General features: G+C 39.5%; 1 protein-coding gene across 2 annotated transcripts in view; it reads left to right on the forward strand.

Annotated features, from left to right (window-relative positions):
• The window catches only part of LOC110836325 (uncharacterized), a 214051-nt gene that overhangs the window by 27841 nt on the left and 167864 nt on the right, over positions 1 to 18346 (forward strand). For both annotated transcript variants that reach the window (XM_087346680.1, XM_087346681.1), the window contains exon 2: positions 11475 to 11673. In XM_087346680.1, coding sequence (XP_087202806.1) covers positions 11489 to 11673 — 185 coding nt within the window. In that variant the 5' untranslated portion in view covers positions 11475 to 11488. The remainder of the gene's footprint in view (positions 1 to 11474; positions 11674 to 18346) is intronic.

Here is an 18346-nt window from a genome sequence, read left to right on the forward strand (position 1 = left end):
CCGTCATCAGGGCGGTGAGTATGAAGATTTCTGTCTTCTGGGTTGTTGCGCTGTGTAGTCTGGTCGATGTTAACCAACGTTTCAGAGGTCATACTGCCTCCGTCATCAGAGTATGAAGATTTCTGTCTTCTGGGTTGTTGCGCTGTGTAGTCTGGTAGATGTTTACCGACGTTTCAGAGGTCATACTACCTCCGTCATCAAGGCGATGAGTATGAAGATTTCTGTCTTCTGGGTTGTTGCGCTGTGTAGTCTGGTAGATGTTTACCGACGTTTCAGAGGTCATACTACCTCCGTCATCAGGGCGATGAGTATGAAGATTTCTGTCTTCTGGGTTGTTGCGCTGTGTAGTCTGGTAGATGTTTACCGACGTTTCAGAGGTCATACTACCTCCGTCATCAGGGCGATCAGTATGAAGATTTCTGTCTTCTAGGTTGTTGCGCTGTGTAGTATGGTCGATGTTAACCAACGTTTCGGAGGTCATACTGCCTCCGTCATCAGGGCGATGAAGATTTCTGTCTTCTGGGTTGTTGCGCTGTGTAGTCTGGTCGATGTTTACCAACGTTTCGGAGGTTATACTGCCTCCGTCATCGCCCCTGATTACGGAGGCAGTATGACCTCTGAAACGTTGGTAAACATCGACCAGACTACACAGCGCAACAACGCAGAAGACAGAAATCATACATATTATGATTAGTTGTAAGCGGCAGAGGGACACCTACTTCTTTCACCTAGAATCGCATGCAGTGGACAGCCTGGAAACAGCAGCTTATTCGGAGTTTTATATAACGACCTCTTAGAACAGAGTTTCCCAGCCAGGTTTCCGCGGAACACCGTCAGGTTTTTCCGAGAAATCGTGGAATGAATAAATAAATTAACAAGAATTTTGAAGTACCGCGAAATTTCCAAATATCCCTCGAAATATAGCGGGAATGTGTTTTGGATTTCAATAAGAAAAGCGTATATCTTGTGATTTCAGCTAAAGCAGTGAACATCTTACTCGAGTTTTCAAATCTTGCCTCTGTGAACAAGCTTTCTTAGGTCTGTCGAGGAAGAGCTGCTATTGTGTTTGTCAGAAAGAAACAAACCCAAGTGTCACAACGAAAGAAAAACTTATTTTGACTTTGGACGGGAACTTTATTTTGATAACACAGTATTAACTTCCTGTTTATTTATGGTGACATTTTGGCCTGCGCGTGAGAAGAGGGCAGCGGAGAGTAGTGGTGGAAACTAGAAATGAACTCAGATATCGACAGTGTAAGGAAAAGTATTGGCTGTATAGCTACAGATTGATTACTAAGACGTTCCCTGATTGATCGCGAAAGATTATTATTGTGACTCCACCTGACTGTTGATTGCATAATATAATAAACAATGATTTAGACGTCGGTAGTGTCACCATGCTGGCTGAAACTTTTTATTTGCTACCTTCGTCGCACGTAGCCGTCAGGTAACAGACCCACACACCCCCGAAGAAGAAAGTCTCGTTTTGACCAAGTTTCCAGCGCATGCAGAACTTCGCGGCCACCATAGAATAGTGGTACAGTAGTTCTTGTTTTCTAGCTGTCATTGATTTGCTGAATGAGCTAACCATTAGTGTGTGTATGTGTGTGTGATTGAGCAAGAAATCCTACGGATTCACGTAACATTTTCCTCATCGGCTGTGGTAGTTCGTACGCGTGACAACGTTTTATGTGCAGAACAAGAGGGGGAAATTTCCGTTGTACGAGGTGCGATCGGAAAGTTTCAAGACTGTGTCAATAGAGGGCGAACCGGATGTAGTACGAGCTTCTGCCGCTAGGGGGTGCGGCCTACATTCATAGTGAATCAGTGTGCCAGCCGGCATCATCGAATTAGCATTTGTTTCTTAGTTACGGGCGTTTTTGGTAGTGCATTACACCGACCCTCCTGCGATTTCGGAATGTCGTGTGCATCAAATTTTGCCAAAGACTCGCCAAAACGGCTACGGAAACCTATGAAATGCTAAAGCAAGCATTTGGGGAGTCCTCAATGGGTCGTGCACAAACTTTTGTGTGGCATTCACGTTTTAAAAATGGCCGAACCTCTGTCGATGATGACGAGCGTTCTGGACGACCATCTTCGAGCACAACGCCCGAAAATGTTACGAAGATTCGGCAGGCCATTCACGAAGATCGACATCGTACTATCAACGACTTGTGCGACATTGTTGGGATAGGCTATGGGACCTGTCAGCTGATTCTAAAGGACGGAAGCGGCCGTCAAAGTGGCGCAACCACAACTGGCTGCTGCATCATGACAACGCGCCAGCGCACACCGGCCTCAAAGTTCGGCAGTTTTTGGCCTCAAACACCATGGCCGTCATCCCGCACCCTCCTTAGCTCCGTGTGACTTCTTCCTCTTCCCAAAGATGAAAATTCAGCTAAAGGGAAGGAGATTTGAGACGATAGGAGAGATTCAGGCAGAATCGCAGATGGTGATTGACAGGCTGACAAAGAAAGATTTCCAGGGATGCTTCCAGGCTTGGCAGCGGCGCTGGGATCGTTGTGTTCACTCCCAGGGGAACTACTTCGAGGGTGATGGATGAATTTAATACCTGAGATAAGTGTACGGGTTTTTATAGGCGCAGTCTTGAAACTTTCCGATCGCACCTCGTATGTTTTATCTGAGGGACATTCATTGTAAGATCCGACGTAGCAGATGCAGCAAACAAGAAATTACAGACATGTACTCTGTATGTCTTGTTAGATTACCGACATAAGCAGCAGGATCGTAATTTTTTGCTTATTTTTAAAGTCTGGTCATTCTGCAATTTGTCTGGGACTTTGAGGATGTTTGTGACTAATCTTTTCCATGCTACACACGAAACATCTCGCTTAACGATATTGGGCCTCCATTCTGATTTTGTCTTGTGGTCTTCAAGGTCAATGTTAGGAACTTCTCCGGCTGTTTCTAGACCGTGAAGTGTCTTTGCAGGTTTTCGGCAAGACAAATTGTATACTACCATAGAGATGTTCTTGCAGAAGAAGAATTATTGTCTTAAGAACAACTCAGCTGCATGGAATGATGTTTTGTTCTGGCTGTTTGATTGTTCATGAGTGGTAAGTTAGTAAAGATTTGGAAGGAGACGGTCGTGGCGTATTTTCAGGTGTCATGACAGGAATTCCGTGGAGCTACAAAGGATAATTACGAAATACATCAGATTAGCCGATAATTTGGCTGCAACTCGAAACGGTTAGTTTCTGATTATCGATAAATCAACTTCTTGTCTGAGGTGTACAAAATTACTTACACGTTTTTCTTGATTTTGCATATCGTTGGCCTTGATTCTTATTTATTACAAATAAATATATTGTTAATAATACAAGAAGAACTTTGCGTTTTGTGAGTTACAGACGTTAACGAGATGCTCGTATGTTCCGTTATTTACGTGTTTTATACGATTTACAAGTCTGTTCTTACGGTTTTACGCGCAGGCATACATTTCATCCGTCATTCTATACACGGTAATAAATTTTGGTTTTTATAAAAGGTGTGTAATTCTTGTCTAACTGACCGTACTGCCAGCTTCTTGAAGACTATTCTTCATGTTGTTAGTATACGACATTTAATTTAATATGAACGTTCATTGTAGGGGCCCAGCAAATATTTGAAACGATGTGTCTCACAATCGCATACTGTAATTTGTCGGGAGTGTTGGCTGTGAGTGGTTCATTCTTCGTGATTTATAAAAATCACCAGATTGTCAAGGTAGTGGATGGGTCGGATTTCTTATTCTGGTGTATATTGATACATTGGTTATTTGACGGAAGAGGTTATGTGGAGTGACACGAAGACTAAACGGTAAATTTGGACTGTTTAAGGTAATTCCGGTATTTTATCCTAGAGAGTGGGGAAAACCGCATTACGACAGCCGATCTCTGACCGAGATTTGAACATTGTACCTTCCGAATACGAATCTCGAGCGATACTTTTCTCAACCACAGCTTTCAGCGTTCGGCAGCCGGATGTGGAAAACCTCAGCGGCAAAACTCCCTATAAAGCGGTTACTTGGAAAGTCTAGAAGAGAACGGGGTTGGATTTTAGATAAATTATTGTGTCGTCTTCTGGGATGTCGCTCTGAGTAGTCTAGTTGAAGTTTACCGACGTTTTAGAAGTGCTTGCTGCCTCCATCATCTGGGCAGCGAGTGGCGGAAATATGTACTGTAGTGATTATGCGTGGTCGACGAGATTAGCTCAGGATCCTGGATTGTACACTGAATATCTGAGTATTGCGTAGGACAACCAAAACAACGCAGCATTAAGTGAGTCAGACGAGCGTGTAGTGCCTGGGAGAGTGCCAGAATTCTGGTATTAAAGCTATGTAATTTCAAAATCATTTTGGCGACTCGTTCATTTCATTGCAACTTAAGTGGCTGGTGACGTCCGGCTTCTGAAATTTGTTACAACTCGAAGACCTACCAGGTTTAGCGCTTGGTTAGGTAATTCCTTGATAATTGTTGACTGATTACAGATAGGAAACTTTCCTGCGTTCGTAGTTGGTTATACAGTGCATAATTATATATTTGTTAATATTAGGGCGAAGCTATAATTGTGCTTTGTTTAGTAAATTCTTGACGACATCGGTTAGGATGCACAAAAATGTGCTTATACTTGTGGGGTTGTGTGACACCGGAAACGGGAGGCCAAACACACAGTCGTGGTGTGTGTAAACCACGTGAGGAACTGGTCCCTGACTGTAATTACAAACGAAACAGACATATATATAGCCCACACAGTTATTATGCTTACCAGAACACCGCACAGTGATATACAATCTTTAAAGACTCTCGTCTTATGGAACCGCAATGTGTATTATTTTACACACAAATTGAAATCGAAACTACTCGGTGTGGTGGTTCGCAGACGTAGTTCTTGTCTGGGACTTCCCTGGTTCGAATCTCAATTCGAACACGGAAGTGTCTTTGGTTTCATATGGCTTTATTCTGGGTTGTAGCGCTTTGTAGTCTGGCAGAAGTTTATCACCGTTTCACATCATTGCGATTGCCTTGATGGTGGAGGCAGCAAGGACCTCTGAAACGGTAAGCTTATACCGGACTACACGGTGCTGCAACCCAGAAGACAACCACATTTGTACTCACCACTTTGAGAACCTCAGATTCAACTTATTTGGTTTTCTCCACTCGCTCCAAGCAAATGAATGTCTGCCTTAAAACTTGCCATGGCCTCTTCCTTAAAAGAACTTTATAAGTTCAGCATTATTGCATCTGATTTTTTTGTGACATAGAGATTATTAGAAGGGAGTAAGGTAGTTGATACACTATGTAAGAATTCAAATGCACTTTTATTTCCACAACATGATTCGACTCAAGGTCATAAGGCGGTGCTGCACATTTAGTTGGTAGTATTTAACTGTTTTATGGATTAAATCATGAGCCGGGATAGTTCAGTCAGTATAGTGACTAGCTACGGGTTGGACGACCGGGGTTCGATCCCCGACGGGGGCAGAGGATTTTGCCTCTAGCCTCTGCGTCCAGACCGGCTCTGGGGCCCACCCAGCCTCCTCTATAATTGGTACCGGGGTCCTTTCCCGGGGGTAAAGCCGGCCGGAGCGTGATGCTGACCACTCACCCCCATCTAGAAGAGAGGAGCTATACCTCCACTCACCCCAAGCGCCTACATGGCGTATAGTGGGACAAACTTTACTTTACTTTTTTATGGATTAAATCAGTTGGCTCCACACTGACAGTGTGGATTTATGCACGTATGAATAGGTTTGGTTATTGTACTTAAAGTGTTGTTAATTTCATTGTTCTTGAGAAATTTTTAAAACAGACTGACGTGTTGGCGTGCGGAAAAATCTTTGAACAGTCAATGAGCAGAATGGTTCTCTTTAGCGAGCAGCAAAATGCTTAGTTTTTGTTTTTGTTTTTGTGAGCGTTGCTTGTGCATTAGAATCCCTATAAAACAAACGTGTGCTGAATGGAAACGTGCGAAAATTGTTCGGTCTCGAATATGGATAAAACAGCGTAAAAGTGTCTGTAAAAAAACTAAGGCTGTTTGAAATGTAACGGGAAAAAATTCTGCTTGAATATTTGTGTCATGTTCATAAAGTTTCGCAAAGAACGTTGCTGTCAAAAATGGTTAGGAATTATGACCGAACGTCAAGATATGAGCATAATACTTTAACGAATTACTGGCGGAAAATAAAAAGAAGGAAAGTAGGTCATGTTGAAGGAAGAAAATAAATAAAAAGGGAAAAGGGAAGAAACAGAGAATGAAATAAGTGATTCCCTTGTCAGCAGGCAAGGCGCAGATAGACTTGCAGGTAAAGACGGTAGCTGCCGATTTGTTGAAGACGGTCTGTGGGTAGGGTAGGTTTATGGTCCTTGGGTTTCTGTTCCAAGCAGATTTTACTGTAGTTGCAATAGGGTACTTGCAGAATAAGTCATTAACAGCGTCTAATTAATGAGATTCATCATCCCTGTAAAAGGCCGAGTTATTGCGGTCTTCATATTGGTTTTGTGCGCTGTTGTATCTTTTCATATGGTTATACCCAAGATGATTTTAATTGTCATTTATAATTTTAATATTTGTCTTTTGCTTATAGGCATGTAAAAAAGGCATATATAAGGTTTTACGCTTTAGAAGATATTTCTGTTAACACATTTTAAACATTCTGGCCCTAATGTAATAAGCGAACAGTTGCATTCTTCATGTTCTAATACGAATCATTTGTTAAATAGATACATCCGGATTCTTCTTTGTTTTTACTCACGGTCTATAACATAACATTCTCCTACACATATTTTTGTTGAGCACCCTATAACAGAGATTTATGGTTCTGGATTGGGATTATGAATACAAACATTTTGTCCTACGTACTCATTTTTCTACCACATTTCCATGTGCAGCTTACTCATGATAATGGAGGCAGTAAAATACTCTGAAACGTCGGTCAATATCTTTTAAAATACACGGTGCAACATCCCAGAAGACAGCCATATCCATTCCCGTCGTCGTGAGAATTTCTGGTCTCACCACATACACATTTGTTCTTGGTAATTTGTGTGTTAAAAGATTCCAAAAATAGTGTCTGAACACGGTGTTGATTCCATGGCGAGTGTATTGTGTTTTTGTATTTACCACGTTGTGACAGATGACCGGCCCTCTTGCCTAGGCCAGGTTTGTTTCTGTTGACGCCTCTACCTCGTGGTCGTATCCTGCACGGCCGAAACCGTGTGACATCTCCAATCCTTGAAATTTCTATCTACAGATAACGAATATCGACGCAAATGTTGCCAGGCCGTTGTTCGTGAATTCTAAATTTGAGTAGTATCGTGGATTCCCGGTGGTTGTTATGTACAAGAATCTGCATTACCGTTTGCGTCTGTAATGTATAAAGTAACATGAGATGGAATGATTAGTTGGCTTTAGAAGAATTTTAAATTAGATAATTTTCTATTTTAATGTTAACAACGACAATAATCCCATATACATGAAAGATATTGTTGGTTTGTATGAGCATGTACGTACATCTGTATCTCGATAAGGGTTGGTCTAATGTGCCATGAAGTGGATATGAAATAGAATACAGTTAGAATACACAAAATAGAATAATAAATTGGACAACGACCACTTCTTTCTATTTTGCAGCTCTTCACGGTAATTATACTAACATCTTGAATCCGCCCCAGCCTGATGACAGACAGCTGTTAAGTTTGCTTAAGGAAAGCCTAAGTGTAATTACTGTAGCCCTGGAAAAAATAAAGCAGCGCATAATTTAAGAAATATGTACTTGTTATGTTACTGAATACCTGTAAGCTATTTGGAAGGCATTTCCAAGGCCCGGACAAGACCACCTTGAGGATGATAACATTGTGTAGAAACTTCTTGAAAAGTTGCTTTGTTACAGTCTGCTTTATTTGTAGGGGGAGTGAGAAAGAGTGGCGTGGTATTTAATTATTTCGGTAAAGTATCAGCAACACGCGAATGGAAAAAAACCTTTCCCTCCAGTAACTTTGTTTCATAATAGCCTGCTTGCCATAACACTTGCATTTCTGATAGTGGCCAAACAGTTGAAGCTAATTCCATGGAGCAAAGACCTTGACGAAATTCTCGCCTTTTATGGAACTTGAAGATTTGTTATCGTGTTTACGTGAGCCCTCCAATGGACCCTATCCTGAACCAGATATATCCAACGCACATCCTCATACATTGTTTCTTTGAGATTAATTTTTATAGTTATCCTCCCGTCTACACCAATGTCGCCCACGTGGTCTGTTTTTCCTTCAAGGTTTGTTTTGTTATTCCAATGACATCTTTTTGCTATACGACTGCGAAAGAATGATGAGGCCAGATTTGTGATTAGACGGAGGCTGTGAAACTTGAAAAATTGGAAGTTTCACGGCGACTGAATGCACGCAGTGTTCTCGGATGATCAACTGTGAGAGTGTGGAATTAAGTCACATGGTTCGGACACTGTCTCTGCTTCGACTGATCGCCCGAGAACATTTCAGATTAAACTTTTTTTTCCAAGTGATACGAGTTAGAAGCAAATGTTCCCGAATGTTTTTAATAACGAATGCATACAGAGTATCTACGATAATGATAAATAAATACACGGCACAGGATATTTCTCGAATAGGTTACAGGTGATTATTCAGCTTCGAGGAATTTCCTGTTGTGGAACCGTAAGGTTTTTACCCTCATGTGGTTTAATGATATTCGTAGTTTCACAATTAATTTCCCTTATCGTATGTGTTAGTATTGTTCTGTCAACGCTTTGAACTCCCACATGGACTGTTTGCGTGAGGTTTCCTAACCAAATTTTTGAATTCGTGTCTTGTTTCTCCGATTGTGTCCGGCCTATCTAATTCTTCTTGATTTAATAACCATCTCGTTATTGGGTGAAGAGTACAAATTGTGAAAATCTTCGTTACCTAATTTTCTGCTTTCTCTTATTACGTCGTGCACTGATTTCCAAAGATCCTCATTCTACATTCTTCCCTCAGGGTGAGTGACGTTCACACCCTTATAAAATAACGTGTAAAATTGTAGGTTTGTATACAGCGTGACAATGAATTAAAGTAAAATTTAAAAGTCTTATACCGTGTTGTTTGTACTTCGTAATGGAAAAAGATTTGCTCCAGAGCAGAGGCCCAACATAGGTGCTCGGCGTGGCGTCCGCGGGCACTGCGCCACACGTTCCGTCTGAATGCAGACTTCTTACGTGCTCTAACAAATCACATCGTCGTCGACCCTTAATACAGCATCACGGATTCTGGTTTGCCACGGTCACCTGACCTCACACTTCTTGATTTTCATTTTTGGGGCAAAGTCAAGGACGAGACTTATGTTCCCCATCTGCCACAATCCTTACAGGAAAGAGTGGCGATGAAGTTTGCCACGTGACTGCTGTGTTAGCCGTGGAAGCCACGCCGAGAACCTGTGAACAAATATTTGAATGTTGTGAAGCAGTTCCTTTTCGAGTATGTGATATGAATACAATTTATAAGCATTTTAAATTATAATGTAATTTGTGGTTGTCTGTATTTTAATCTTTAAAATACTGGTGTATAAGATTGTGTACTTGTGTAAGTTGAGGGTGTTTGAGAACGAAATTTTCAGGACGGTTTGTGGATCTGAAAGAAATGAACCGAGAAAGAACGAAGTAATGAAAAGCTTTATAATTTGTACACTCCACCTATACATGTTAAAGCTACGAAAGTGAGAAAAATGCAATAGACGTAACGTATAGACCGCAGTGGGAAAATGAAAAATAGGTATGTAATTTTGGTCAGACAACTTCAAGGAAAGAGAAAACTTGTGATAGTTTTTAGTAAATTGGTGAATGAGACAATAAAGGCTATGTATTGAACAGCTGAATAACCAGTCAAGACACTGTACCAGTGAAGTTAGTATTCATTTTAGGTTGGAGTCTTTAAGTTAATGCGCAATTTAAATAAATTTACGGTAGACTGTAGGTTAGGGGTATGGATTATGGATCTTTTATAGAAGTAGAATCAATTAAGGAATGCGCATTAAAGGGTGTAATATATACGATGGAGAAAGAAACGGTGGAGTCATTCTCCACCCTTTTAAATTTGTGTGCGACAGTCTGAATAAATGTGCAATCGTCGTATAATAATGGAATCAGTCATCCCTGTATTCTGAAACAAAGCCTCACTTATCTTTTATTGTATACTTACAAAATTTTACCCCCTCAAGATGACACCGTACCATGGCATGCTCTCCTTAAGTGTGTCGTGAGACCTGTAAATGCTTTCGTTGTGTCTGAGTTGGAAGGCAGTTAGCTTTGGCTTTGCCCTCATTAGCAGTATAACAGTTTTCTTTTTACTCTGAAGCTGTATTCCCAGCGTTCGCATATGTTTGTCCTTATTCTTATGAACATTATTTCGTCAGAAGCTGGTAGATAATTTGGCAAGGCAACAAATATTTACGCAGGATCCTTTGGTCTTTCGATTCTGAGACCTTTGGCATGAGACAGGAGCGCATAACTCCAAGATTAACAATTCATCTGACGAAATACAAACAAAGTAGTTGGAAGGCTGATTTATGTTTTTATTTATATACATTCGAAGGACTAAATCAAAGCAATTACCAGTATAACCTTGATGATAAAAACCGCTTTAAATAAAAAAAACAAGTGGCATTTCAAAGTATTATCTACAGGTTAGTACCTAATTATAGAGCCTTGTGACTAAATTGCAACAAAATTTGTTTCAGAAGAAGTAACAACTTTAACAAACATACTGGCAGTAATATCCTAGACAGAACCTGTAGTTTCAACACCGCTAATATCGACGTCCGTGCTGGACACAAACCTCAGTCCGTTACATTAATCTCCGAACCACAGTACCCGTGTCTTGAAGGCGTATTCTAATATTCTTCCTTCTCATTTCTGGCCTTTCAAGCAGTTGCTTTTCAGGGAGTTTCTGCCAAACGTTCTTTTGCATTATCTCGTTATGTAATATTTTGAATTATCGACTTTATCCCTGTAAATTAAAAAAAATACAACTTTTGTTGTTGTTCTTAGTTTACATTTTGAAACACGCTGAAAATATTTGTATGATCGTAAAGCCAGGCACGGTCAATTAACATCCTTACCGTTTTAGCATTCTAACCACCTAAATATACGCTATATGACACGAATCTGCCAAAGCGTTGTTAAATACAAGAAGACGAAAAGGTCTTCTCGGGCGGCCAACTACGTTTCCAGAATTTCGGCGACTGTCTGTGTCTCCATCATCAGGGGTAGAGACAAAGAAATAGTTCCTAGCAAACATTTTCTTGACTTTCGGTGACCTGTGGTTTTGGAAATCGTTGTAAAATGGATGGAGACAAAGATGTATTCTTCGGCGATCAGTCGTGTGCGTATTGAAATATTTTTAACGTTACGGAGACTGCCTCTGCCTCCATCGTCAGGGGTTGAGACCGCAAGAAGCAGCCCTCTCAAAAATTCTCTTGATTTGCAGGTTGGGCGACGAGTATGGCAGAGTCGCGAGAAGCTGACGCTGATGCCGAGGCATCTGCAGCGGAATCCGAGGTCCCGGGAGCTGGAGCTGAGGAGGCTTCTGGCGAAGTGGTGGACAGTGCAGCAAGTACGGCGTCCACCTCCGTCGGGGCAGCCACGCCCTCCAGCAAAGTTCAGCAGCAGCAACATCATTTGACGAGGTAGGGTGCAACGTTTGAGCGGAGACTGGATGGACAGTGTGAATTTGATTCAATAGTTACATGGCATGTCCAGGCTAGGAACTAACTTCTGAACAGGTACCTGGATAGACAGTATGAATTTATCGTTCAGTTACATGGCCTGCCAAGGTAAGAAGCCAGATAGATATCTTAAACGGAGATTTGGATGCACAGTACACTATAATCATGTTCTATAACGTATTTCAGCAATAAGAATAGGTAGACAAATCTCATGGGATTTAACTTCCAGCGGTGCCATGCGTACGAGGTCGAAGTTTTTTTTTCCTTTTTTTTACAAGGACAAGGACAGTGTTGTTTTTGTTTGGACTAATTGTTAAATTTGATTTATAATAAGAATAATAATGACGATGACACTATCTTAATTCCTTTTAATCAGGGTGGTCCAACGTTATTCCCTCGGGCCAAGAATAGTTTTCCTGTTGGTTCCAAGGGCCAGTAAACTTCTTCTGGAATTATTCTTTAAAATTAATATAAAATTTTCGTTATCTTTAATAGTGCTTATTCAGAAATGGGAAGTTACCATTTTATATGCTCAGATATAAATTCTGTTATAATATAGACGTAAATTACAGGAGTTACATATTGTATATTTTCTCTTGTGGCAGATTGTATCTGACACAATTTTTATCTGGAAAACATAAATCTTACAGTTAGGGTTTGAAGTCAGTAGCATGTCTGACACTTTAACTTAAGGCAGCTTACGAAATAAGAATCATTATTTTTTTAAATCCTTCGGAGTAAATAAAATAAAGGAGCTCGTAGTAACAAATTAACAAATAATTTTGTGGGCCTAGTTACAAGTGATCTCGGGCTGGATGTGACCCACGGGCCATCAGTTGAACTTAGCTTCTTAAAATTATAATTTCCATGCTCGCTAAATGTAACATCTTCCTTCTGTTGCTGTAGCTTCTCGAATAAAAATTCTAACAAGCTACAGAGGTTGTTTAAAGGGTTTCCTCTTCTGTGTTGCCGTGGAATTAGAAATGAGTGTAGCTGGAGGGCATAAAATTCTTGTTTTGCAAAGCGTACAAGTGGATAAGTGCGTATAAGCAAAGAACGGCAAATCGTTCTGAATATGTTTAATTATATAAAGCAAAATTGCCGTGTGAAGTGGAAGTTGGATTGCAAATGAAACTGCTGAAGTTGTAGGCGTTTTGAGAGCTTCAGTTTGTCTAGAAAGGATAATGTCTGTGAAATTAATGCTACAAGGAAGAACGTATTTTCAGTTATTTGCCTGCTGGGCCTTGCGTTTAACTTATGATCTCTATTGTACTTTTAATTTTACAGTATTTTTATGTTACATCACTTTATGAGTATGATTAGTACTTCGGACAGGGCATAGCAGGGCTTATCACCTTTACCTTCAGTTTAGAGTCCTTACCCTGAAGATACAGGCAGTATTTTTCTCCGAAAGGTTAGCATCGAACTACAAGACTGCAGTGGCTAAATTTATCGGATCAGACCCAGTAGGTGTCACCCTCTGTACCTGATGGCGATGAAAAATCCATTCTTCTAAACGTCGTGATTTTAAGGCAATATAAAAGCTGTCAGCTAAACATGGAAAGGTCCGTAATTAAGGAATAAGTAATTCCATCGCCAAAGACATTAGATAACTACGTCTTTGCCACTGTGAGAACCTGAGGTCTCAGGTGTCTGTACGCGCCGTCTTCTATTGCTTACGTACTCTGGTATAACATTTGATTTTCCTGGCCTCCGCCTGCCTAGGTGCGATAGGGCGTCATTTCCAGTGTTACTGACGATGAAGATGGTTGAAAATTGTATGCTTTCACGTGCTAAATTCGTATTTGAGAAACCATATTCTGTTAGTATATTTTCTTAATAACGACCCAACAGCGACACAAAAGAACTTCTTTCTTGTCCAGCCTGTAGTTTAATTAATGAAATAGTTGGGGGGGGGGGGAGACATAAAGAACACTGATCAATAGTAATTAATATTAAAGATCATGTCTTTAATTTTTCCGTGGAGGATTTTTTTGGTCACTCTGTAGTGATCGTTTTAACAGTCGTTACCGCAGTTGAATGTACTCTGACGACAGTCTTAAACCCAAGTAAACAAATTTGTTTCTTTACTAATCGGACCCCCAAAGTAGCGCCTCCCTCAACACAGCTATGAAATGCAAATACATGACTTCATTTTTCTAGTACGCTGAACTGAGTAATCGAAGTGAACGAATATCTGACATTGCTGCACGACAATTTAACTAACTAATTTAACGACTCCTTTTTCAGCTGCGCAGATTCTGTAGTGTCAAATGGTAATATGATTGTGTCTGACGAATCGGAAAGTGTGTGCTATTCCAGCATCTTCTTTAAGAGACTGAGGAAAACGAATTAAAAAGTAAATCACTTGTGTAGTTGTAGGTTAGATGGAAGGTGGTCATATCAAAGGAGGTGGTGGTGTCTGTTTTGAAACACTGCACCTGTATTCGTATGGAGAAACATTTAGTCCTGCCAAGATTCGAACCTAGTACCTTCCGAATACACGTCTAGAGCTGTATATGAACGTGACAAATACTGAAAGTTATGTAGCCGTCAGCAGAACAACTGTAAACATAAAGTAACATGTCGAGGCTCCAACATTTGACGACTTTAAAACACACTGTTAGGTACAGAACAGTGGCACACGATTAAACACTAGGTAACTGTGCTCTGGCGACAGAGTGTTTTATGTGTTTCGTATGATTCTCAGAATAAACAGCGATTTTCTTGCTAAGCTGCATTAAGTAACTGATCTTTGTAATGGAGACGTGTTGACTATTATTTGAGGTACGAACTGAATTTTTAAATGTTTAGAATTGTAGATGAAAGTAGTGTTTTAAACCGATAATGAAATTTATCATTTACAGTACTGGATTTTGGTGCATTTAACAAAGATTATATTTGTAAAGAAGACTTTAATAATTTTGAAGATTATTATAACAAAAATGTCGAAGAAGTCGGACATAAAAGATGTAGTTAGTAATGAGATGTTATCTTGTTACATAGGCGTACAGTTTATATATATATATATATATATCGTAATACCAAATACCAAATGGATTTGATGAATATTCCTTTAGTTCAGTGAAATGCTCTTATTTATAATAACATTCATTCTGCTTATTTGATGTAGATTATCTGTTTGTTACAATAATGGAACAAGTGAAATTTAATAATGAATTAAATACAGCGTCATTATCCTGTCTAACAATGTAAATGTGGACAGACCTTGTTCGAATTGTGAACTTGTTCAGATAATCAAACAATAATATAATCCTGCGGCCAGTAAAATGGATTTACATACGTAATTGTACACTATTGTGGCAGCTTGGACGGACGGACGCAACGCGTATACCGAACAAATTGTTGCACTGGTGAAGTTCTTAACTTGTTTTCGAGAGGTACACGGTTCGAATCTCTGCAGCTTTACTTGATATCCTGATATTTTTTATTTATTTAGTGTTCTGTCTGACGACAGGTCCATATGAACAGGATCCTTCCATCCTTTTCTCGGACTGGGACCTGTTCATATACGTTTTTTGGCAGATGATCCAGAAGTGGTTTGCCATTGCCTTCTTCTGTGTGTGAATGGAGTAATTGTTGGGATGCCACGGAGGAAAACTCCGTGTTGCCTAGACCACGGCCTTGCCCAACACAAGTTATAAATTCGGGCACCGCCGGGAATCGAACCCGAGACCCCAGGATTACAAGGCCAGCGTTCTAACCGCTAGACCACCGTGGCGGTTTATGTTTTTCCTCACTCTCTCCGGCAAAATTTAGAGGCAATTATTACCCTCAGATACAATAGACACTCTCGATTATTCGGGTTGGTTGGGACCCATGTTTTCCCGGATAATCGAAACCGCGGATAATCTGCGAAAATGAAAGAAAATCACGCAAATGTAACTTTTTTACAGACATACATTACTTAATTTTGTTAGGATTTACTAATAATAGGAAGACGTCTGCACAACATTTAAATACAGTATTGAAACATTACTGTTACAGAGTTAATAAACAAAAGTATACGTGTTTCAGCGTACGGTAATAGCGTTCTGTTGTCGTAAACTTCAGGATTTAGTAATAATTGATTAATGTTAATATGTTTAATAGTGTCATTTGTTGTTTTTACTTCTGCCTTTGTAAACGTTTCTTCACGAAAGATTTTCTAAATTAATTTTTAATTTCTTAAGATAGTGTAATTGCGTCATATTGTGAATATTATAACAATTATTTATTTTAATCCGTCTTATCACAATATTTAAAATTTCTTATAATTAAGATAATAAAATATCATTGATGTTCCATATCGATTGATCGATTTACATTTTGGAACATTTTACACAACATGTTTCAGTTTTTATAAAACCATCATCAGGTGTAAAATATCTACGAACTTAAAACTCAAATATGATTCCATTTGGTGATGTTTTCATTGCGTTTGTTTTTCATTTTTGGGCGGAGATGTTGTTTTTTCTTAAATTTTATTGGATGTACATATCGGTCTAAGATGTAGGAGTGATTGTTCCGATATGTCCAGAAGTACTACTGTCTTCATATAGGTGTGGTGATGATGGTTTTATAAAAACTGAAACATGTTGTGTAAAATGTTCCAAAATGTAAATCGATCAATCGATATGGAACATCAATGATATTTTATTATCTTAATTATAAGAAATTTTAAATATTGTGATAAGACGGATTAAAATGAATAATTGTTTTAATTTCTTTTTAAACCAGATTGACCCCGGTTAATCTGCCCCCGTATGATAGGCATTCTGCTCTCTCTCTTTCCTTATTTTATGTTCGTCAAAATATTCAGATGTTATTCAGCGGTGTTCTTTGTGATCTAGAATTAACCAATTCAAATAACCGAATAATTTATCTACAAGCTCCAGCCCACTTCGCGTTAACTTCACGGTGCAGTTGTTAGCATTCCTGCTTCGTATGCGGCCGGTCGCAGGTTTGAATCTCGTCCCTGTAGCAGGTTGTCCCTATAAGTTCGTCGTGGGTTTCCTTACTAACTCCAGGCAGTTTGCTTGTTTCAGTGTCGTTTTTAAAACAACCATTAAAATATCGTGCTACCATTTAACGTTACATAACCCATGTAGTTGAAAAATCGTCGTCATGTTCCTCAAGACAGCTACACACGCTTTGGTATGATGCTGCAAGAACACGTACCATCATGCTGAATAGTTACCGTGAAATGGAATTTTCTTTCGATAATTGACAGTCTACTGTAGATAGATCTATGGGAATGTAATGTAATTTATTACGTTGTTTGTTTTTAGAAAATAATCTTGAGTGCTTTGCGTAAAAACGCTTTTTTGTGGAAATAAGATTATATGGAAAACCCTTTAACCACAGTTATGAACCGAATGTTAATTTTGTTGCTTGTGAGGTAATTGCATTTCGATCTTTTTCTCTGTGGTCAAATTATTGTTCATGTTAATCTATGTGGGGAATTAGCTCCTGAAACTACCAGCGCTTTGTTATTCGAAATGCAGCGCACCCGATTACGCAACGAGTAATCACTGTACTTTATTTAATATACCGTTGTCACGTGTAGTTATTATTTAATACGCAAAAATGTGGCAGACAGAAAATGTAGGCCCACTTTGCAGTATTAAAGTACGTACATCAAAACCCTTTAAGAACACTTTACCACCGTGAAGACCAAGAAATAGAGGAAAAGGGCTGGAATTTATTTAGCATATTTTAGAAGTGCCTTTGTGGTTGACAAACGTTTTACCTCTCGCACTGACGAAGGACGAAGCCCGAAGCCTGTATCTGTGTCATCATTTGTACAGTTCCAGATTTTAATCTATGCCTCAGTTTTTCCCATTATATTGTTTTTCAGGTCTTTACGAAACAGGCTTCTTGACATATTCAAACTCAGAATTACTCCTGAGATATTTGGCGGGAGTCCTTGGACCTGAAGTGGGTGGAATGTACCGCGGGGGGTGGGAGGCAGCCAGTCGCGTGTTACAACATAGCAGATAATCTTGGATACACATCCATACCTCTAATGTGATTCGAATCCACGATTCTAATTTTCGCCCGGTCACTGTGAATAGCCGTTGGTCTTAATTAGGCTACTACTACTAATGATAATAATAGTTGTAATATATATAGGAATGGAAATCACAGTTAAGTGTTTATCTATAGTTTTCCAATTATTTTTTTTTTCACTTCAAAAAGATTTCAATTTAATTTTCTCCCCATAATTAAATGTTAAATATTAAATATTAAGTGCTAAATGCGTATATATCCACATAATAGTTGAATGAGTAATGTTACTACTATAGGTTGAAAGGCAGGGGATCGATTTAAGGCAGAGACAAAGGATTTTTCTTTTCTGTGTTTCGTCAGACCGATTCTGAGGTAATTCTGGCCTCCTATCAAGTGGATATTTTAGTCTGTTTCTTCGAGTATGGGCGGACGGAATGTCAGTCTGAGCATTTATTGTCAAAATTAAGAATGCCCAGAATTTCGCCTTCCTTTCTCCTCTCAGTCATGGAAAGATGTCCACACTCGTAAGAGAATGAAGAGTGACAGAGTAATACCTGTTTGTGAATATGTAATAGCGAATTTCTTAGGAAACTAACCGAGAAAAGGTGGTAATTATTCTGGG

The sequence above is a fragment of the Zootermopsis nevadensis genome, unplaced genomic scaffold (assembly GCF_977971745.1).
Source record: "Zootermopsis nevadensis isolate Lab colony 2312 unplaced genomic scaffold, Znev_1.0 Znev_ptg000010l, whole genome shotgun sequence".
NCBI lineage: Eukaryota > Metazoa > Arthropoda > Insecta > Blattodea > Termopsidae > Zootermopsis > Zootermopsis nevadensis.